At 43.4% G+C, this 22,799-nt stretch overlaps 1 protein-coding gene across 1 annotated transcript in view; it reads left to right on the top strand.

Moving 5' to 3' along the window:
- Positions 1–22,799, top strand: part of FBRSL1 (fibrosin like 1) — a 553,391-nt gene that overhangs the window by 444,559 nt on the left and 86,033 nt on the right. Inside the window, exon 6 of the mRNA XM_059827502.1 lies at positions 7,838–7,891. Within this exon, the coding sequence (XP_059683485.1) occupies positions 7,838–7,891 (54 nt within the window). The remainder of the gene's footprint in view (positions 1–7,837; positions 7,892–22,799) is intronic.

Raw genomic sequence — 22,799 nt, 5'->3', positions numbered from 1 at the left:
TCGCCTCCCTTGCTCCGGGCGGGTGCTGAGGTGCAGCGGGGCGAAGCGCGGAGAGGCACAAACCGGTCGTTACCCATCCCCGCAGGGAACCGAGGAGCTCTCCGTACGGATTTACGGAGAAGGTTTTTGGGGGGGAGACTGGGCGTGTTTAATTTAAACAAAAAAAGAGACATAGCAGCGAGGAGCTGCCGGGATGCGATGTGCTCCCAAGCTGCCTTTTTTCACCCCATTTCGCACATTCCTCCAGTGCGACCGCATCCCTCTTCCCGCCCCCTCGCCCCCACTGCCAGGAGGGGGGAAGAAAAAGGCTCGAATCGCTGCCTTCAGCGGGCCGCAGAGAGCGGGGCCGGGCCGACCCCCCCGGCAGCACCCGAGCCGGGGGGGCTGCGCTGAGCCCGGGCTGCCCCCACCCGCGGGGGACCGTGGCGGCGCGACCCGGCAGCCGCCCGCAGAGCGGCTTTGTGGGCGCGTCGGTGGTCCCCTTCCGCAGAATATCGCGAGGTGGCCCTTTCGGGGTGTGCGCTTGGCTGCTGTAGCGGGCTGCCGGGGGAGGACGGGGTCTGCCTGGGGTTGCTGGCTATTAAAAACGGTAACGAACTTAAAAATCTGTAGCCGGCGGTTAACCCCTTCGCCGCAGGCCAGAGCCTCTCTAGTCACGAAGAGTTTTAAAATGGTCTTCGTGGGGTTTTTGGTTTTTTGCGTGTGTCTTTTGGCCTGAGAAAGAACCCGGCCGCCTGCCCGCGCCTGGCAGATCGTGGCGGCCGCGCTGGGGCGCGGGTTGGCTGCCCAGGCGTTGTTCTGGTCCCCGCATCTGCTGCTGTCCCCCTCTGCTGAGCTGGAAAGAGAAAACTAATCCAATTAAGAAATTAAACCTGTGTGTTTAAAAGTGACAAATTTGAAAGGGGGAGGGGAGGGCGAAGTAAGATTTCCAGGTCACTGGTTAACTAAAGAAGGTTTGGAAAAAGAGCTCAGGAATAAGGCGAGGGCAGAGGGAAGGAAATAGGGACCTTTTTAAATGGCAAAGGCTTGTGTGTCTCTCTGGAATTTAAACTGTTTTTTAGGCTTGTAAAATCTTCTTGAAGTTGCGCGTTTATCTCAGGAGGCTGCTTGCTAGCTAATCTTCTCAAGGCATGTCCTGATTTTTGTAACGTTACAGTATCTGAGGTCCTTTTAACCTAATTTTGTAACAAAGATAATTTCTTGTTACGTAAGTTACTGTTCTGAATGATTGCTTTGGGTCTTGGAGAGCATCCTTAACCAGTCTCCCCTGTGCCGCAGAAACTGGAATTATTTACTTCGTTATCAATTCTTGAAAAAAAGCTTCACTCAGCTGGAACAGGCTGCTAAGGTATTACAGGAAAATAGCGTCTTCCCATTCATCTTTCTGGAGAGTTAAGTCTCTGGTCATCCATGGTCAGAATTTACTTCAGAGGTTTATGTTTATGTATAAATACGATTTTCCCCACATACAGACTTACAAGGACGAGCTGCTTGATTTATACACACAGCATTAACTTCCTACAAGTGGCAGACTTCTAACGCTCTCTTCAAGAATTTTCTTCTTTGCTGACAACAGTTAGCCCTGTGCTAAAGCCAAAAGGCACTGGCTTGGGCTGCCTGATTCTCTTTTCCAGAGGAGATTAATGCTGTAAAACACGGAAGGCAGTATTTTATTTAGTTGGGTATCGAGTTTTCCCTAGTACAGAGTGATTTGATTTGATTTGATTTGATTTGGAAGGTGGGTTATTCTGAGTGAAACCTTAAGCCTTGTTTATCAGAGAGGGGCAGTCTGTTCTCATAAACAAACGAAGGAGCAAAATATATCCCGGTGTTATTCTATCGGGACATGCAGTCATCTGTTGGACCTTGTGGCCTGTGCTGGCTAAATCAAATAGCAGTGTCACGAGTAGCTCTGGTATTTTTAAGTTAAAAAAAGGGATTGGAGTATGCTTCGAATTCCAGTGATAAACTACAGACATTTAGCAGTAGTTGATATTTATTTTGCTCTGATTTTGCAAGAATGTTGCGATTTGAAGTGTTAACTTTCAGTGAGAGGTGGAAATGTTAGTGTTTGCTGCTGTTGCTTTTTAAACTAAAAACTGTTAAGGTGTTTAATGGTGATATGTTGATAGAAGTGGCAATGAACAGGGCTGCATTCGTCAGTGATGTCTGTGCTGTGCGGTACTTTTGGAAAGCGCAGATGTGTATGTCATTTTCTGCCTTAAATCTTTTTTTTTTTTCCTTAACTCCCAGCATCCTTGTGTTGAGTGACCCATAATAGCTAGGGATTGTGCTGTCTGGATATATGTTAATATGAAGCAATCTTTTTAAAGCCATTACAGAAGATTCAGTCAAGTAAAATTATTTGTATCATCGCAATAGGAAATGTAAGCTGGTTAATTTTAATGACTTTATGAATTTACAAGATCTGAAGTCAGGCAGGTGTAAGAATGTGTTGCTCCTCACTTAATAGCATGTTTGAGCAAAGATTGGCATTCTGCATCAGAAATGGAAATTTTAGGGTTTCTTGCGGTCTTTTATCCTTCTGAATAAAGATGGAAATTCTGAACTAGGTAAAGAAACATATGGTTTTACCAGAAATGATTTCCTGGACTGATCAATTACTAGGAGATGTAATGAGAAATGTACTCCTTAGGGAGAGGAAGGAGGGATTGCCATTACATAATATCCCTTGGGAGAATTTCTGTATCGCATAATGAGGTTGGTGATGGAGCATTTGGGGAAAATGCCTATGGATAGGAATTTGTTCTTCAGATTTCCATAAGCAAAACATATTACTGAAAAACAGGCTTGTTAAAAGTAGTACTGATACATTAGTAGGTGGGTGCTTTGCCTCTATACGCATTTCTTTTGTTCTCATAACTACTAGGTAAGAGATTATAATGGTAACTGTAAGATTAAAACATCCACAAAATGAGGGGTGCTAGTGAATAATTTCCTTACTTATTTAGCGCCGAGGGTAAACCATTAAGGGTTTATGTTCCGTTCCAGGCTTCATTAAATTATTTCTGTTTATCTATTGAAAATAGATCCTAAGGAAGAGAAAATCTCCAGCCTAAACAGTGTAAACACGAATGACCTTATCCTCATGCTGGTGAAAATTAAATATATAGAAATGCATATACGTGATGTGGATTCAGTAAAACTTGGTAGCTGGATATGTGTTTTCAGAGTCCTCGTAGTGTCCTAAGGATTGCCTAGGAGCTGACTTTCAGCTGGAGAAGAAAGCGCTTGTTAAAAATGACTTGGATATAGCCTTACATTTTTAGTAGCAGTTGCCTTAAACGGGAAAACAGTTCATTCCCACACACCTGCCCTTCAGCATTTTCCGTGCTGGGAGTCCGGAGCGAGCGGTTGGCCTTCGGGAAGCCAACGCCGAGCCGGCAGCGCCTGCCCGCCCGCGGGCCCGGAGGTGTTAGAACCAACAGGGGAACAAGGTGAACAATCTTAACACCTCTGTCACTGCTGGGGAATTTGCCTAATTTGAGCTGCTCGTTTAAAATCTGAGTGCTGGTGATTCTGGTAATTTTTCCAGTGGCTTGCCCGGCTTTTGTCCCTCGAGTTGGGAACGTGCTCCAGCTTTGCGGGTTCCCCTGAGGACCGCCTGTACGCGGGTGCCGGCAGCCGAGGGGGTGGCTCTGGTGATGGAGGCAGCTCTGCACAGCTATCGCTATTTTTAGGAAGTTAAAGGTGCGATGGCTGTTTGGAAGTCCAGGCCCTGATATTTCAGCGTTTCATTGATAATATTTTGTAGTATTTTGTGTGCCACCGTGTGGCTGCCGGCTCGCATTGCAGTTGTTGAGGTGTGGCTGGGCTTCATAGGACAGTCACAATTTCAGTGTCGTCTTGATGGTTTTATTTTGTGTCTCGGTTTAGCGTCCGTTATCTGTTCTGATTCACCGAACGTTCACTCAGTTGCGAGGTCCTGATCCTTGGAAACGCAAAGCGGGGTGGTGGCCGCTCGCTGCGGACCAGTGCGCTGCTGTCACAAGTTTGAGGCAGGGCTTGGCTGTGGAAAATGGTGCTGGATTTAAGCACTGAGGGTTTGCATAAAGGAATTAGTGACGTTTCTGCACCCTGTAGAAAAGGTCACCGTGAAGGAAACTGAAAATATATGTGACTGATACCGGTGGAAGGACTTGATTGCAGATGGTGACGCTGGGGCGGTAATCTTCCTCGCTGCCCTGTCCCATTACCCTGCCAGAGTTTTACAGATAGTGACCCCTGCATTAACCATCTCACAGGCATGATTTAGCACGACAGCATCTCGCAAGATAGCTAATGTCATTTTAAATGGTAAGAATGGCAGCCTGTGATCATTGGTTCTTGTAAACTTAAATAGGATAGTGCTGTTGACATGGATATAGAAAAATACATTCTCCAAAACATCCATTTGTCCTTATATGGCTGCATTAAGAGGGTTAAAGATAAATAAAATGTGTATTCTTTAATACTGTAAAAATAAACCTTATTTCCTGGTGGGTAGTAGGAGAAGAGAGTTTACATGAAGACAGCATTTTAAAGCGGCTGTTTATGTTGTTACCAAAGATACTTCTAGCTTGCTTACAAACTAAGATTTTTTTTAAAAGTATTTTTAATTTTGAAAGTACCTAGCTTATGTTCTTGTGGAAAGAATGTTACAGTTAAATTGCCATGGAAGGTAGCTACAAGATTTTAAATATTGAATTAAAGCAAGCTGAATAGGTTGTTTGCCATAACGCTTCTGTGGGGGGTAAAAAACATCTGTACATGGATGCTGTTTCTGCAGTAACTGCTACACCGAAGGAGAATCAGGGACGTAACGGGTATAAATCTTGGGGTTTTTTTTCCGTGGAATAATCAACAATAAAAAGCGTTCAGGCTGTTAAGATACCTGCAAGTAGATCCTTACTCCAAAGCTGTAGGTTATAAAGTTATAGAGTAGTCTGCCTTCAAAATGGTTGGAAATCCTTCACAAATATCTCTTTACCACATACCTTCCATCTCCCTGGATGATTGGCTCTCTAGCAAAGCCTTCCGTAGAGGGTGTACTGTAATCCTTTTACGTTACTTCTTCAGTGCAGATTACGCAGCAAGAAATAATTAGGAGATTAATTTTCACCTGTCACTGCCAATAATAGATAACCTTGATACAGTGACAGGGCTAGGAATTTGGGGAGCGGAAAAGCGTTTAACCCTGTAGTGATTGCTGCAGGGACCAGGCAGAAAATGGTTGCCAGAACATGACCTCCCTGCTCGCTGTCACGAAAAAGGAGAGACGTGTTAGTCTTTCAGCTTCCTTGTCTCCCGCGAACGCTTTGCCTTTATCCGCGAACGTGCACTGTAAAATTCGCGCTGTGCCGCAATGGTGCCACACGCGCCTCGTGCTAATCAGCCCGGAGCAGACATCGGAGACCTTTGTAGCCTAGTCTTTTAATTCAAATGCAGTTCTGTTGCTTTTCATGATTTCAATTCCCAATCTGACTGGTATTCCTAGTCTGCTAGGGAAAGAGGAAACTAATGAAGATGGCTTCATTAGGCAGAGTGCAATTTAGCCCTTGCTTCTCTCCAACAAATGCAGCTGAAAAAACATCCCAGAAGTAACTGTGCTTTTGGTCTTCAGAGAAGGCAGAGCTGAGGTGTTTCTGCTCCCTTTCAAAATTAATTACTAGCTTGCATCAGATGAGCTTAAAAATGTAGCCTATGCTCTAAGACAGTGAAGGTAAATGGGAAGAAAAAAACCCAACACCTTTTCCCCTCCGCTTCTTTTTTATTTTTTTTCTTTTGTGCTGAAGTTTAAATCTACAATCTGTTGAAAATGTAATGGGAAACCAGCCTACAGAAAATGCCATTATTCATATCATCCTGAGCTCATTTATTTTATCTGCAATAGTAATGATAAGACAGGCTGCTTGGCAATGCTGATAAGCTGAGAAATATCTTAGAGCTATTTGTAAAAGTTAAAGCGGATCTTGGTACTGAGAGATAGGGAAACTGATGAGCCTTTGGGCAATCTGCAGAGCTGAAAGCTAATAAAGATTTTAATAGGAAGGCCTCATTAGGATTAGGGAGAAGATCTATTATCTGGGATTTACACAACACAAACGGTGGGGCAACTTTAATTTTTGCTTCTTTGTGCATTAAATACTGTTGTTGAATGTGGAGCCTTTTAACTCTGATCTGGATCTCTTCGTGCGTTCAAGGAGCCATCACCAGCTGTTGGCTGAGCAAAGATGGAAGGGCAGGTTTTGTGGGAATGCGTTTGCCACGCGTGAGAAATGCCAGAAAGCCCTCATACTCAGGGGCCCGTCAACTTTTGGAGGGGCAGAATTAGAGTTGTTTGCAGGTGCCTGGACGGGAGGTGTTCCGGTAGTGTCTCTCTTCTGTTGTGGACAATGTTTCTGATCTTTTAGCCCTGAAGAGCGTCTTTAGAAAGACGTTAACCCGTTGCTGTTGTGCTGGTTCTCTTGATGGTGAGACTGAAATACTGTTACTGGAGTGGATAGCTTGTCTGCCCAGTTCAGCCTAATGGGGTGCTAACTCCAAGTCCCACAGTGGTGGCTTTTTAATTAGTTGTGATCACTGTATAGATAAAACTATTCTAGTAGAGGAGCTGTCTCCAGTGCAGCTGGAGTTGGTATGGTAGGAGTACTGTGCCATGGGTGACCTGATCGAGTGGTTTGGTAGTTACACAACGGGACTGATTTTTAGCACCACGTGCATTCTTATATGTGTGATGTACAAAAGATTCACTTTTTGAGGACCCTTAGTGTGTGCAAACAAACACCTATCACATGGGCTCAGCTGTGTTATTCTCCATACTTAGCATGATCTGTAAGGTGCGTGTAAGCTGCTGAAAGAGCATTGGTTTATCCAGGGTTTACAGATGTATTTAATATTTTTTCTCAAGGACCATCCAAACTGTTTTTGTGGTTGAACTGGATTGTAGAGCAGGAGCAGAAGCCACGCTGGAACATTCTTTGGTTTGCTTTTGAGGTCTAAGCCATGTTGTAACCTGATTCTGCTAGCCTACAGTTTAAACCATTTTTACACACAGCCGATGAGATCTAGTTGAACCTCTAATGCAGATAAGGGTTTTGTTAGCTGATATCCATGCTGGCTGTGAAATGCCACTTGTGTGACCACACCTGTGTTTGGGAGCTGTCTGGTTTCTTCCTTGTGTGGAGCGCACACGAGTACAGGAGTCTCGGCTTCTCCCCCATTTTCAGGGCACAGACCAACTCCTCTCCTGCTGCTGGATCAAATAACCCATGGAAGCAGTGTTGCTGTAGCTACCGCTGGGAAGAGTAGTATTTGGAAAGCATGTTCTTGTATTTTCAGTTGCCTTTAATACAACATAGCAGCCAAAAACCAAAAGGGAGCACAGCACCATGAGCCACACAGAAGTCTATTCCAGACCATAGTTTAGGATCTGCTGGTTTAATCCAGTGGTTTCATAGGACCTACAGTGGACAGTGCAGTGGTAGATTTAACTCCCAAGTTTTCCATCTTCCATGTGCTTAAGGATCTTACTCAGAGCAGCTGCAGCTGTAATCCCCTCCGCTGTGCCCTCACCAGCATGGAGAGAGATGGGCAGGGCTGGGAGGAGAGCACCCTGCACCTACTGCCCAGGACAAAAATAAATTTCTCATAGCGGGTTGGTATCAGTTTATTGCAGCTTGTTCATAACAAGTCACAGTTTATGTCAGCGAACCAGTGTGGCCTCCTAAAGAACTAGCGCTATTTGCACGTAACATGTTGCTCCAGCAAGGCTGCCATTTGAGAAGTTTCTAATATTTATGTTTGATATGAATGAAACTTTTTGTTTTGTCTGTAGACCGCAACGGAACTGGAGCTGACTCGTATCAGGAGTGCCTTGATAACAAGCAAGGTATGAGATCAAGTCTCTCCAACATGGGCACTTGGGACTGATTTAGCTTGATTTCTTGCAGCTGAATTGGTTGCTGTCTCTGTCTCTCTCACTCTCTCTGTCTCCCCCTTTCTTTTTTCTTTTTTTTTTTTTTTTTTTCCCCACTGTCTCCAAGCCAATTCAGTGTTAACACTTCCATGTCAGCTAACCTGTTAGCTTAGGGTCTCATTACACATTTGTGATAAGGCTTCTTGTTTCTAGCACCCCAAACCCTCTGTTATTAAGGGACGAAGTGCGAAGGTTGTAAAACCAAAGGAGCATGGCACTTGCTTGCAGCTGTCTTCTTCCTTGAGGTTTAGTTGCACAACCTAGCAGAAGAATATTTAAGTAAAAGTTAAGGGAAGGCACGTGCTGGGCTGGGTTACCTTAATGCCAGATATCCTGTGATAATTTGTGTGCTGACATGCTGACTCAGACTTGTCCAGCCTGCTGTCTTCTCCCGTGGCAAATTTAGTAAGAGCTGGAAAAGTCTCTTGTGACTTACAAGGGAGTGATGATGGTGAGGGAGGAACCTGTTACCATTTTACTGTAAGCGTGGAAAGAAGAGTCTTATCAGTAGAAATGACGATTGTAAAAGTATCTCAGAAAGAGGATCCAAAGGCAAGGTTACTGATTTTGTATTTAGGAAAAGAGTTGGTGTATTATGTTCTCTTCAGATGTCCTCTCTGAGAACTGCAATTAGAAGTGCTACTCCCTTGCCATAGCCATGTAGTGAGTGTTGAACCGTCTGGTAATCAGGGAGGACAAGCACCCTTCAGTCCAGAATTTCATTCATTATGAGCTACAGCAGAGAGATAAGAGGAAATGCTTATTCTAACCAGGTTATAGGCATCAGTTACATGTCAGCTTTTTACCCTGCTGTTGACCCAGATCTGTGACAATAGCTAAAATGATCATTTGCTGAAATTCTGACCCTTCTTGCATAATTTTCTAAAGTAGTACCAAGAAACACAAAAAAACTGTCCCGACTTTGGTGCTTGGTTGGGCTTAATTTTCCACTGGTGTCTTCGCTTTCAGTATCCATCAATCAGTGTTATATGTGCTTCAAGTCAAAGCCTCCGTGAAGTGCATTCCTCCTGCTGTTGTTGGGTTTGGGGTGGGGGTATTTTGGGGGTTTGGGGGTTTCTTGTTTGTTTTGTTTCCCGCCCTCCCAAAAAAAAAAGTAGTATGTTGTCTCTCTGGTGATGTTTATGCGCATCTTTTTTCGCTATTTTTCTCTACTGATTGTAGTAAATACCTAATTATTGCTAAGCTTTCATTTTAGAAATTACAACTGGAAGACTAATATGTAAGAACTGTAATCAATAATGGCTTTTTTATTAGATTAATTTTAAAAATCTTCCAGACCAGTGTAATTCAGGATGCTCCTTTGATAGATAGTTTGTTCTTTGGGAGAACAGTTTTTTCCAGTAACATTTTTCTGGTTGGCTGAAGGGGGTTTGTTCAATGTGGCATTTTGTAGAAACCAACCGAGTTTCAGGTTTTAAAAAAACTTGAGTATTCTCATTTTTGGAAACCAATTGCAGCCCCTGTGATGTGCCAGTTACCTTGGTTTATCTGACAGGTGGTATTAAAAGCATTATATCTATCACTTTCATTTGTCTGTCAGTACACTAGATTTTTCCTGTAGTGTGGGTTCTGGTGGGTTTTTTTGACTTCACTCTTACTGTGTGAACAAGCTGTATCATTATAAGCACTTTCAATCCAGTATGGATTGGATATGGTTTGGGTAATTTACTATGTCCATGCTACATCATCATGTTTAAAGCAACAACCTTTAAGAATGCAGAGGTGTAAAGGTAAAAGTATGCACAGTAACTTGTAGTCAGTCTCTTAATGTCCAATGCAGATTACATTTTGTGAGCATGCAGCAGAGTTGAATCCACCATTTGCAACAATTTACGGAATATAAAATATATAGCTGACAGTGGACCCATAATTCTGGTTGTTTCCTGTTATGTTCAAAACAAAACAACACCAATGGCTGGAAGTAGCAGTGGCTTTTTAAAAGTATTAAATCTTCAAGCCATGTGAAATGCAATTGCCATGGCTTCTTTTTATAACAGCGTGTTTGTCTCCTAGAAATTATGCTATAATGAGGTTTGGTTTATATATTTTACCCCTTTCCTCATTAAAGTGCTATCTCTTGGAAGAAGCGCTTTGTGTCTTGAAATACTGCGCGGTTAAAATGAAGGCAGGTTTATAAGGATTTAATGTACTTGGGAGCCAAGGTTTTGCAGCTTTATGGCAAAGATGTTTTAACAAAGGGCTTTATGGTAAGGGTGTGCTGTATTTTAGTCAGGCAGTTGCTCAAGGGAAAATTTTCAGTGTGAGCACGTCACAGCAGCAAGGAGAAATTCAGAGGGAAACAGGCCTCTGAGATCCAGTCGCCCTCTTGGCTGATATTAAGTCTTAATTCATTGCAATTTCAAGCCCTGATTTTTTTTTTTTCTTTTTACCTCTTGGCTCAAGGAAGACAAGGTCTTGCACCATGTCATGCAACAACACAACCAGCTCATTTAGGTTTCTCATTTTAGTGCTCAAAGGCAGGGTGCAGGAGAGCATGCCCGGGACAGCCACAGGTGGGATTATTCACACCTTCTCAGGATGGAGATTGGTTTTTCAGCCTTTTATCTCCAATATTCATTGTTAAAATCATAATCTAAAAGCAAGACTTTCTGAGTGTTTGGGGTTTGGAAGTGAAGAGAGTACAGCAGTTTGGAGCAGTTGCCCATCCACCGCAGCAGAAGACGTGTCCTGGATCTTCCTGTTCCTCTGGGACACTGTTAATACCCCATGGTTTCCTGAGAGCCAGGGGATTCTGCCATGGAAAACAGGTATAAAATTACAACCAGACACAGTTCTTGCTGGAGCTTCTCAATAGGAACTCACTGTTATTATAAATAAAACAATTCTGTTTTAAAGGTTAGGCAATGAAAAGCACTTAGCTAGGGCCTTGGTGGTCGCCAGGAGACGTAACCTCACATCCTTGAAGCAGTGCGTAGAGAGATGGTCTTGGAAACAGATTCTGAGTGTTTCATGTTATCATTTGTAGGTCTCTCTTATCCATAGAAAATTGTGTTTTACATTGCTTCAGCGGTCTTCTCTCCGTCCCCATGCCCTCAGGTGGGCTGGTGATGGGTGCGTCACCCTGCTGGACTCCAGCTTTCCAAGCAGAGCTACCGGCTCCTGCTGGGGGAACCCAATACCTTCCACTTGTCCAACTTTCTCCTTCTTGCGAAGCATCATAGTTCTGTATTATTTCCCCACAGATGAATTAGTTGATATTTTTCCAAGATGAACGTGGTTTCATCTTCCTGATAGCACTATTGACTTCCTAGGCATTTTGATATTTTTTTGACTGGTATTTTACACCACCTCCTAAATTCAGTACTGCTTATTGATTTTGTTAGCTCACCTCTAGAGGGAGGGCTAATGTAATTTGGAGCAACGTTTGGGAGCAAGGACAACGGGTAGTTAATCTTGACAGTGATCAAAATGCAGCTGCAGTCGAGGAGATAGCAATGCCTCTGTCCTGAGGTTATGGAGGACCGAGTGCTCCTACCCTGGGTTTGTGCTGTGGGGGGGTCTCAGGAGGGTTGCTGAGCAGTTGTTACAGGGATAGGATGTCTGTAGGGTCAGGCTCGATTTTGAAATAGTGGCCATATACTGAAGACTTTTCATCCCGTTACCAGTCCCCTGGGCCATGCAGTCCCAGTGTGTGTCATTTCCTATTAGTCTTGATGCAACCAATGACCTTGTTTGTGTGAGCGCATTAAGCAGAACATTAATGTCTAATTTGACTACTTTGAATTCAGGCAGGCTGTAATCAATCACATCAACTCTCTTGACAGTGGATATGGCTAGATGGGATAAGGAGAACAGATAAAACACATGCTTGGGCCAAAACTCTAGGAAATTGGAAAACTACTTGTGAGCCTGTGTAGCTGATACAACTGTAGCTGTTGGTTCTTCACTGGAAAGCAAAAGCTGCAAAAGCAAGAAATTTGTGGTCTTTGTAGAGGTCTGTTCAGCCTTTTTCCTGCCTGTTAAATACCAGCATGGTAAATGAGACTGCCAAGGTACAGAGGCACCTTTTAGAAGATGTTACTGGGAGAAGTTCTAACCTATTCCAGTTTTGGATCCCTTTTGAACCCCAGCAAGATTAGTTGCAGAATGGCAAAGATAAATTATGGAGCAGATAAATAAAAATGGCAGACTGGCATGGCTGGATTGGAAAATGCAGTCAAAACAGTTCTGTCACTGAAGATGTTATTTCCATTAAATATTTGAGATTTAATATTGATTTCAGTGAAATTACCCTTGAAAACAGATTTCCTCCAAACCGTTATTTTTATATATTTGTTTTGGAACTACTTCAGGTGGCGGAAAAATGAAACTTTTGCTTCAAACAGTTTTTATGTTTTGAAATTGGCTTTTTTCACTGTATGAACAGTTTTAAAAATATTATTTATTATTTGTATTCCAGTCATGCCTATGCACTCTAGTTATGGGCTAAATGTCATTTTGCTAACCACAATGCAGACTTAGGGGGGGGATCCGTTTCTGCCTGAAAAAGCTTTGGGTTTGCATTTCTGACTGGGGCTGCATTGATTGCCAGTGACTATTTAAAAAAAAAAAACCAACCAAAAAAAACCCTTCTCATTTTACAATATGTTGGCTGCCTTTTTGTTTAAAGAATTATAAATACATCAGCAGATTTTCCACAAAAACACATATGCTTTCTTCCTGATGAGCATGATGATGCACTGAGAATCCTTGCAAGGGGCCTTGAATCTCCTTCGAGTAGAGGATAGCATGGAGGTTGAAATGGAAATTTTAAATAACTCTCTTCATTAAAAAAGATGTTGGTGGGGCCTTGTTAGCAGAAGAATTGCCATTTTCTGACTAATTTTTTTTTGCCAGCATGGGAACAAAGAAAGAAAGGAGGAGACAGAATAAAAGCCTGTGTGAGTGTACGTACAGAGGCTGCAGCTCTCTAAACTGGTAATGGTATCTGGAAAGAGTCCAGGCTGTTGTAAATATGAACTTTTGTCAATATTCCCCAAGCTGCTTTGGACTCTAGGGTGGGCTTTATTAGCTGAAGGTCACACCATTGTGCTGTCTCCCTCTCCTGAGACCTCTGATACCTTCCTGAAAGGACAGCCCATTATCCCCGGGCTTAGAAGCCAGCTTTCTCTTCAGTGGCGCTGAAGCTGATAAGCTTAAGAGGCGTATTTCATCCCCCCACTGCTGCTTTCAGGAGACAAACAGTGTTTATCGTTCCTGATTAATTCCAGTTGAACAAAAAAATAAAATAGGAGGCATGTGTGTGTGCACACGTGTGCACACACGCACAGACACAGAGTTGACATTGTTTTTTAGGCTGGTCTTGTGTAATGTCAACTCATCGCACTGGCCACAGCGAGCAGCGTCTGGTGCTGCCTCTTTGTTTTTCCTAGGTGGTGTGTCCAAAGGTTGATTTAGTAACACGAGAGGATCCTGGGCTGCAATCGGTATAAAGAGAAAGGGGTGGAAAGGGGGACGGGGTAGCAGCAGCCTGAGCATCGAGGTTGGAATTGATTTGTGGCAATTAAGCATCAAGGTCTGCAAGAGCAAGACCACCCGCTGGGAGAGCGGCTTTCCATCACCTGCAGAAGATGAATGGCCCGAAGAGAGAGAAGTGCAGGGATTTTGTACTCGGCTACCTGAAAAGAATGATAAAAACACTGTATCTCGCTTCTGTATCTTGCAGCCCTGTTCATCACAGCTAAATCCCTTTGCTGGGAATTGTATGCAAGAGAGTTGGAAGATATAAATGCTGGTTGTTTCTACTGTTTTGGTTTCTCCATTTCTCTCTTTGGAGCTGGCTTGAAACTTGTCAGGACGTGCCTTGCTGATTTTCTTGTTACTACTGTTTCAGTAGAAATGTCTTCCATACGTGGCTCCCAGTTTCTTAGGGTTACTTTTTTCCTTGTACTATGATTCAGAGTATAGAATGAATAACAACAAATAACACGTGCAATGAATAACATATCGTCCCTCTTAACACTCCGGCAGCTCTGTAAAACGCCCAGGTGGCATGCCCCGGGGCTGGGGCATCCAGGGCAGGAGAGCTGTGCTGTGCACTCCCCTCTGGCACGGCCTTGCTGTACAAGACACCTCGCCTGCCTGTGCCGGAGGTTTTCGAGTGGAAAATGAGAATATTGGTACTGTGCACTGTCCTGTTTGTTTGGACAACCATGTAGCTGCAGCCCAAGTTAGGCCTTTTGCAAAGGACTCCCTATTTCCTTCAGTTTTGTTGTGTTGTACTTGCCAAGGTTGAGGAGTAAAAGAAGAGATCGCACGTGGCTGAAAGGAGCCTGTTGATATCTGGACCAGAGGAGATGGTATTTCACTCTGTAAAACTCTAAATTTTTCAGACTTTTTTAAAAAAGTAAAAATATTAGAGAGCTGCTGTGTGTGAACTGCTTTCTCTCATTTTGCTTTTTCTTCATATTGAAGAAATGGGCCCTGACAGCAGGTAAGGGGCTTCACCGTCTGCCCCCATCTCTGTTGCAGGGCTGCTGCTCGCGGAGAGGTGCATCAAATGCTGCACCGGACAAAAGCAAATCAGCTACTTAATGTATATTGCATCAAATCTTTGTTTCGCTTGCCACATGGGCCGTGTTTAAGATTCTTGGTACTTGGGTTACAACTAACTGCACTTCCTTTGCCAGAACAGACAGAGATGGAACAATATTAAAAATAATTTTACAAAACTATGTTTACTTCTTGCCAGTGAGGACCATGTTTAAAGATGGATTTTGCTATTATGGCTCCAGCGCTAGTGTAAACAGGGTCTAATGGGAAAGGCTGTAAAATAATAGGGCTGTTGGTCATCTTCGAGGGAAAAGGAATTTCCGTAACACATTTCAAACTGGAATAGATCCGAAGCTTCGGCTGACCAAACACAACTAGCATTTCCACTTTAAAATTTATATACTAGCATGAAATGGGAGTGGTGGGCCTCTAATATTTTTTTTTCCATGGGTAAACTGCACAAGCCTGTGTGAATTGGGGGCACTCATTTACTTTTGTTTTGTGGATTGGGTTAAACGTGTCGTTCTTCACATAAAATAGCATACATTTAAGTTTTAGATGAGACCCTCCTTAAATATACCACAGACTCCTTTTTAAGGGCAAAGTAGATGCGAGGAAGAAAATTACTTTGAAATCTTAGTGAAAAGTTCTGAAGCTACGCGTACGGCTCTTTCTCCAGATCAGTTAGCATGGTGGAAAGATGTTTATTAGTCCAGTGGTGCACCATGGACTGCAGCACGATGCATACTTGCTCAGAACCTCAGTTTGGTGATAAGTGAAATGTTAATATGTGCTTGGCAGAGCAAGCTCTTAATATCCCTTAAAATGGAGGGGGCAGAAATTACCTCATTGGACAAGATGCCTTTGGGCTACTGCCCACTATTAGGTATGTCCTAGGCAAGATTTATTTACTTGGTGTGGATGGATTATTTCCCTTTCCCTCCGGGAATCTGGTCTGCGGTAGCTGTTAGCGAAAGAGCTCTTCCCGTCCTGTATCGGAGGAAGCATTTTAGCTCTTGTTGAAATAAGAAGCTCCCTTCCTTTATTAAAATTAAGAACCACTTTCTCACATGGTAAAGTGATAATAAAGACTGAAATTGGATCTATAACTTCATGGAAAGAAAGAGAATTTTTTTATAAGAGAAATCATGCATGGTAATACCTCCATTGTTCTCTCGCTGTGTTCTTTGTATTGCTTAACTCCCTGCGAACAAAGAACCCATAACTGGAATTGTAAAAATAATCCAGGCATTTAAGTCAAAACTCAAAAGGCCCTTGGGAATCTGATGCAAAGGTGTGCCCTTGAAATGGTGGTTTATGAATTGTCTGAACAGGTTTGAACATCCTGGCCCTGAGGAAATCTATGGGAATCTTGCCGCTGACTGCAGCGGGGTCAGGATTTCACACTTGGTGCTTTGTACGTACTGCTGGGCATTGAGCAGAGCCATCTTTCAGTCTTTGAGAAAGTCTGACTCCCACCTCAAAAGCAGGCGGGAGATTTTCTAGTTGGTTGCACTTGTGAATTCTAGTTAAGGGAATTGCTTTCGGTCCCCCCATCTTTGTCACTTACTTAAACAAACAGGCAAACTGGAAACATACGCTTGCTCGAGCTTCAGCAGCGAGCGCCTCCTGAAGATCTCTTGTCACTGATCTAGAACTTAAACTGGTTGGGAAAGTGGTTTTAAGCTAAGGTTCAACCCTGCTTAAATGAAACCATTTGGGCAGAGAGATGGGAAATTTTACTCCCAGTTGCTATTCAGATGTCTGAGCCCAGCTAGTTTGAAGTATGAAGGTTTGTTTTCTGAGCTTGAACACAGTTCAGTACGAAAGTTGTATTGTAAATTGAAGCAATGAGTACTTCTTCACCAGTTTATTGCAAAATAGTATGTTTTTAAAAGTACAGGTCTATCCAGAGTCAGTCACTGAGAAAGAAGGGTACTCAAATGAATGGTGCGGGAATTAGTCCAAAATTTGCGTGCAGATTCAGTTAACCAAGGCCATTTGAAACCCGCTTGAACATAGAAGTTAGCCCTGTTTGAGCAGGACGTTGAGCCAGATAACCTCTCAAAATCCCTCCCACTTCAGTGGCTCTGTGGTTCTCTGGTTAGATGTCTCATGCCGTCCAGGGTATTTGAGCAAAGCACTGGATTGTCTGACCCTGATCATTGTAAACATGGACATCATCCTCCTCTATCATGTCGCAGTCCAGGGAGAGGAGAGTCACCAGAGTTGTAGCAAATTGTCCTCAGTCTTCCAAATTCATGGTGCAGCGGCCAATGACATCATCTGATGTTTAAGAACTGCTATTGATGGCGTAAGCTCTGTATATAATGAAAAACAAAACCCGAAGAAACGATAATCCCCAAAAATATGATCCAGGGCTCCAAGAAAATTGGAACACTTAAGTTACCTAATCATAGTTCTCCATCAAGAGAAAAAGGTTAGGAAAAATTACTAGAAAAAACCTTCTAAGCTTTCAGCAACAGTATGCCATAGACTGTTGTCAATCCAAAGTAATCCCACGAAGTTCAACAAACTGATTTCTGGCAAACTTGTTCGTAATTAATATTGGTAGAACTTAGATGAAAAAAGTGAGCTGTGTGCCACTCGTGTTACTGTCGGGAGTTGGAAGGTTACAGCCTGTGTACAACACGGGAGTTTATTTAGGCTTCTCTGCCGCTCAGGGAATCACAGAAAAGTTGCAGTGGCTGAAAGATTGGCTTTAACTTTTCCGTGTGTAGCTGTAATGGAATGTGCAAAAACTTTAAAGTTCCTTGAAGGTGCCTGGAGAGACCCCACCATGGTGTCAGTGGGAATGTGTGTTGAAAGCTGCTCTAGAGAGGGACATTTCTCAGAATAGTTTGCAAAAAGTAAATGGTTAATTTTTCCCAACTTTTTCTTGCCCAAACACAGCTAACAGACACTTTAAAAAAAAAAAAAAGCAGCTTGGTTGTTCTTCACTGTAGCTGTGTCTTGAGGGCTTTCCTTAATGAGCTGTCTCCTTCTGTCCAGTGTGGAAAGAAAAACAAAAGAGTTAGAGACCTTCCTTTGTCCCTGTGTGATTTTAATCTGATTCATTCATGCCTAATCATCTTGAAGGATTATAAAAACAAAACCTGTTAAATCTTGGTTCTTACTTCTTTTCTTTCTCTCCCAAACATCATCATTTGTTCTTTTAATGTTGCATTTCTTTACCGGTGAATCAGCTGCCTTTTTATTTTTTTTTCCTATATAACAAAAGTCGGGTGGGAAGGGAGGGGGGCGATGGGAGTGCTGCTTTCTTTGATTCGTTCGACACACAAGTGTTCCTTGGCCTTTCATACCGAGGAGTGGATGTGGCTCTTGAACAAATTGGACCTACTTGTTTGCTGGCCTAGGCCATCTTGTTATCCAGCCAGCTGTGTTTTGATCTTGGAGGGCCGTTTGAAGATTAAATTGAGACATCTTTTGTTACTATTAAGTGCAGTAATTAAATCAGCTCAGTGTTATTTAAGTGTGGAAAATGTCGCTTCACTGGCCCATGGGTGCCTGAAGTTGCCATTAGACAGCTGTGTTGCTTCCAGTACTAATGATGAAGAGGTAGGAGTAAAGAGACAAGTGCTCTCTAAGTAATTTTCAACTCTTTCTGGGTTATGCTGGATCCCCTCCCCACCTTTTCGTGTGACGTTTCTCCCCCATCTCTCCTCAATTCATGAAGAACAAGGTTTTTGAGAGGGAACTCAAGCTTTTGCACGTGGAGAGTTGGAAGCGAGTGCCCTGTCCCGAGCGGAGCGTGTGGAATGGCATGGGTCGAACTTGTGGCAGGGCAGCTGAGTTCCCCGGATTGGCAGCTGCTACTCCATCTCCGAGTTTGCAAGTTGTTGGCTCTGTGAACGACAAAGGAGGCTGAGTTAGCAGGATGGATGCAATAAATGAGTAAAGTCTGCTCTCCCCCCACCTTCCTCCATGGAGGGGAGTCTGCCAGTCAAGTCAAGCACAGCGAGTACATTTGTTCCCATGAGGGTCATTGTAATACAATTTGCTGGTGAAGACTGGCCTGACTCTGAAATGGTGGCACCTGGGAGATGTGAACTCTGACTTAGGCCAGGGCTGGTATCATTCAGAGGTCACCTGGGGCTTAACGGGGTGAGAGTCAGTTGCCCTTACCCGGCCCTCTTTGCCTTCTGCTTGCCAAGCAGATTGCTTTGAGAGAAGTGGCTGGAGGTGATGATTGGCAGCAGGGAGCGGGGCAGAGAGGCGCAGAAGAGAAAGCGAGATCCTCAGTGGGAGAAGCAGTTCTTCGGAGGTCGAGTATGTTTTAATGCCGGGTTAAGTTGTGCAGCAGTATTGGTTCATTGCTGGTGGCAGCACTGATCACTTGAGCATTGCCTTGCTCTTTCCCATTGTGCCCTTTAGAAACCCTGTCTTACCTCCCGTGCACAGCTGAACACACAACTTGCTGCTCTGCTGGTTCCCACAATGAAATTCAGCAGCTCTCACTTCTTGATAGGGGGGCAGCAGACGGGATCGCCCACAGCCCGTTTCAGCTACTGTGCTGCCTGCCGAGGCGGAGCGGTGCGCTCCCTCCCCAAGCCTGCGCTCCAGCCTTGCTTCCGAGAGCAGTCTTGTTAGTCTGTCCTCCCGGATGCACCCGACTCTCCGGCTTCCATCTCCAGTAATTGCCCAGCAACATCTATTTGCATTGCTTTGTATGCTCCTGTCTTTTATAGGGGGGAAAGTGTATTTGCACTTCGCGAGTGTTTTTGAGCTGTGGCAAGGGCAGAAGTATGGCAGATGGGTGGGGATGAGAGAATCAGGAGCATGATGAATCTGTTTTTCTTACCTTGTTTAAAATTGCCTGTTAAAATTCAGCAGCCGCACCTCCGATCAGCCTAATGGTGTCTGCCATGTTGCGAATACACAGTCATTAGTTGGTCCAATTCATGCATGCTGAGGTAGGAGGGTGATGTGAATGCAAAGGAGATGGAGAGAATAGGAATGGGGGGGCAGAGGAGGGAGGGGGAGAAGCTTGGTAATACAGTGACAATGAAACATACGGTAGTCACACTGGAAAACTTTCTCCTTCATTAGCAGGGATCTGTTGAGTTTCTGCTCACATTAGGGTAATTAACACAAGTACAGATTGTTGAACATCTGTGCAGTTTAACTATATGGCCGGTTCCCAGGCTTTAAACAGGGCTGTGAGGAGCCAAATGCAAAGCAGTATGAAAAGCCCACACACTATTCATTTTACTGAAATTAGCATTTCTGGATGAAAGCTGATGTTGCACGTCAGCTATAAATTTTCTCTGGTCTGTTGCCAGGTTGGCTAATGATCTGAGGTTAGTGTTTGTTAATAATTTTTAAAAATTTGTTACTTTTAATATTCTGGAGGGGAAATTTCTCTCTCACTCTTCTTTTCTTAAAAGGCAAAAGAAAAAGCAAGCAAAACAAAGCATATGGGTATATTTTATCTAATGTGCTTCTAATCTTTTTCCGATGGAAACCCAGGAGGAATTGCTGGTTCAGCCTCCATCGGGGGCTGTTGGCTTTGTGGAATCACCAAGGCTTTTTAATATTTCTGACCAAACTGCAGTTTTAATTGTCTAGCCTTGTAAATGCCTGGGAGGCTCCGCGTACGGTGTGTTGCAGAGACGCGCTGTGTAAATAAAATGCAGAGTTTTGTCTGCAGGATGGTGGTTACACAGGTACTGCTTCTCCAGGCATCACCATCCCATAACTCTGTGTGTGTACACAGGGTTACCAGTATAAGGGTATAGCTGTATTTATGGAGAGCCTTCTGCATTGATTATCCCAGAGGACTGTTTTGCTGTGGCATCTGGGAGCTTCCTCCTTGCTCATTTTTACCTTGCCAGCTGAGAGCATCTGGGCCACGAGGCTTGACAGACTCTTGAGCGTAATGGTTAGCAGCAGTGCGTTCTCCACAGAGGGCCCTTCACGCCGCAGTTACCTCTTACGCCTTGGTCCATCAGAGCCAGTGCTTGTTGGCCTTCAGGCTGTGTAGCAAGACCACTTAATATTTTAGGGCTTTTCGTTCTTTTTCCCTGTGCGGACAGGGACAGGGCAATTTTTCCTTAAATGGATGATTTGTGAAGCCTTCTTCACATGGGTTTCCTGACACTGATAATTCATGGTCGTGTTTTTGATAGCAGATTTTAAGCATCTTTTCACTTGGCACCTAGAAATTCTCACTGGGAAGTTCAGACCGATGGTTTTGACACATGACCATCCACAATTTTCTCTTCTTGATGTGATTCCCCTTGTGACTTTTTTCTAACCATCTTTTGGTGTTTTGCAGTGTTCCCAGTTCTGTATTGACTTGGGTCTTCTGTCTGTACCTATACTTAAGCTTATGAGCAAAATAAGTGCGTACCTGAATACACAAACACACCTGGTTTTGTATACAATTAAACTGAACCATGCTAGAAACTTTTTGTGAAAGTGGCTGTGCATTTGAACCAAAGTGTGAAGGGTGTGCCAGGAACCATAAAACCTTATAATTCAAAAATGCAGCGTGCAGAGATCCTGTATCATGAATACATGGGCATTTCTTTATTAGTCATGTTATCTGTTTCAGATACAGGTTTTAACATATCCTGAAACAGAAATTAAAAAAAAAAACCACAAACTGACCAGATTTTTTCCGCAAGTGGAATTGCTGTAAGGCGGATAGCCCTTATAGCTGGGAGAACAATTAGTGCACCATGTGTGTCAGGGAATTTTATTTTAATGGAGAATATGTTCATGTGTGAAGATAAAAAGCCTACCAATGTGCATAAAAATAATAATCCTCATTAGCACTATTTTGTCCCTGCTGTTTTCACTAAGCAAAAAAATTTTCTTCATGGTGGGTTTTTTTAATGTAATCCCTGTGGGCTGATGTGAACATAACTGACCTTTGAAACCCTACTTAAATTTTAAAAGGTTTGTGTATTTTTTTGTTTAATTGGGAAAGGAAGGGACTGGGTGGCTTAGAGGAGATGTAATTCTTGCCAAGAGTACACTGATTTGGTCCTTCAGTTCACCTTCAGCTCCTGCTCTGTAATGGCTTCCACTCCGGTCACGAATTTAGCTTGGCATCGCTTGAACTTGTTGGTGAAATAGTTGCCCTCGCACCCACCAGCTCTTCCGCAGTCCGCTGACAAACATCAGCGCTTGCAGAGCTTCATACTCTTCGTGACCAAAAAACCTTCTGGAACCAAAGTGTAGGCTTCAAATTCAGTCCTGCAAACGTCTGGGCTTCAGGAGCACCATCACCCACGTGCCTGTAAGACAGCCCCGTAAATACTGTGCTCAATGTTTTGTCATTGCAGGATTGCTTTCTAGGGTGAAGGTGTCCCCACAAGACAGACTTGCTGAATCATATAAAACGGTGCAAGTTTAGTTAAATATGTGGTTTATTTTTGAAGCGCTAATTTAGTTAATCTAGTCCAAAGGGAACTTCGGGCTGGCCTACTTACTCTTCTAACAATTTTGCAGATAATTATTTAGTGTGTGCGTGCACACAGGTGCACACCGGCTTAGTTAGGAAAAGAAAAATTGTTTGAGTGAAATTTTATCTACGTTTGATTTCCTGCCCTCTCTGTAAAGGATGTCAGAAGGTGGCACATTGTATGGTAACAACGAGGGACACGTATAGCTCAGAGAGCATCTGTTACCAGAAGATGACAGAGGGCCTTTGCCCTTTCAGGGAAGGGTATGCAGTGAATGGAGCATTGAGATTTCCTTTGTGGTAGTCTTGCCAAAAGTGTCCTGATGCTTTGGTTAAGAAATACTTCTTTAAGCCTAAATTAAAAGAAAAAAAAAATTCTAAAAGTAAGGCATTTTGCCTGGTTTTATACAATCATATCTTAAACCAATGAGTTAGCCCCACGTAGACCAGTTTGATGACAGACCAAAAGAGTGAAAGAAGGAGGAAGAATTGTTGAAAGAGACTGGATTTCAGGGAAATGAGAGGGGGAGTTTCTTAGGGACACTTCCCTCTTCTTGAGCATGGGTTATAATAGTCCAGAAGCTGTAGAACTGAAGAATGCAATGTATGGTTGCGGTAGGGGCATGTTGACATTTTATGTTAAGAAGATTGCTCCAGCAGTTTAGGTATTTGATGTACGTAAATGCAAGTATCAAAATATTCTCATGCATTGTTTGTCGTTCTCTGTGCTGATGGCAAGAGGGTGGAAGAGGGCTATGCTTACAGGTTTTTGAGACACGTTAGCGCTGGCTGGTACAGGAAGGTGCCACATGAAATTGTTTAAATCAATCAGAATGTTACTGTGTTAAACAGTTT

Source organism: Gavia stellata, chromosome 21, assembly GCF_030936135.1.
Source record: "Gavia stellata isolate bGavSte3 chromosome 21, bGavSte3.hap2, whole genome shotgun sequence".
In the NCBI taxonomy this organism is placed as follows: Eukaryota; Metazoa; Chordata; class Aves; order Gaviiformes; family Gaviidae; genus Gavia; species Gavia stellata.
This window is presented reverse-complemented; position numbering and strand designations above follow the sequence as displayed.